The 381-nt window shown below is 53.5% G+C and overlaps 1 protein-coding gene across 1 annotated transcript in view; it reads right to left on the bottom strand.

The window, feature by feature from the left end:
- The window catches only part of T265_11969 (hypothetical protein), a gene marked incomplete at both ends in the record, with an annotated part of 3633 nt that extends 3508 nt beyond the window's left edge, over positions 1-125 (bottom strand). Inside the window, one exon of the mRNA XM_009178828.1 lies at positions 32-125. Within this exon, the coding sequence (XP_009177092.1) occupies positions 32-125 (94 nt within the window). The remainder of the gene's footprint in view (positions 1-31) is intronic.
- Positions 126-381: the final 256 nt, after the last annotated feature.

Genomic DNA, 381 nt, shown 5'->3' with positions numbered 1-381 from the left:
GAGGCGTCAGCAGTAGCATGTTTTCGCTTACCCGCCCTGCTGTATGCAGCGAGTAAGGCGACCCGGCTGATGGCACCAGGCGACGGCCGATATGGTATGAGAGTATTGTTAGTTGTGTATGTCATCGTTGTACGAGGGCTGGGATACTGCCAGGGCGCCCACACCTAGACAGGAGGACGATTAGGGTTCTCCACCAAAGCCTTTGGCTCAAAAGCCTAACCGCAAGGCAGCGATATTTGGCGGGGAAATGCAAATGCATTACCATTTCTACGGAACAAGTCGCCACATGTTCCAACCCCCAACCTGGAGGGCCAGAAGAGTGTGTTTGTCAGACATCTAACCATTGACCAAACTGGTATGAGAGACTGAGTGTCGCGCGGA

This window comes from Opisthorchis viverrini, assembly GCF_000715545.1.
Source record: "Opisthorchis viverrini unplaced genomic scaffold opera_v5_678, whole genome shotgun sequence".
Classification (NCBI taxonomy): Eukaryota; Metazoa; Platyhelminthes; class Trematoda; order Opisthorchiida; family Opisthorchiidae; genus Opisthorchis; species Opisthorchis viverrini.
Note: the sequence above shows the minus strand (reverse complement) of the source record. Positions and strands in the feature narration are given on the sequence as shown.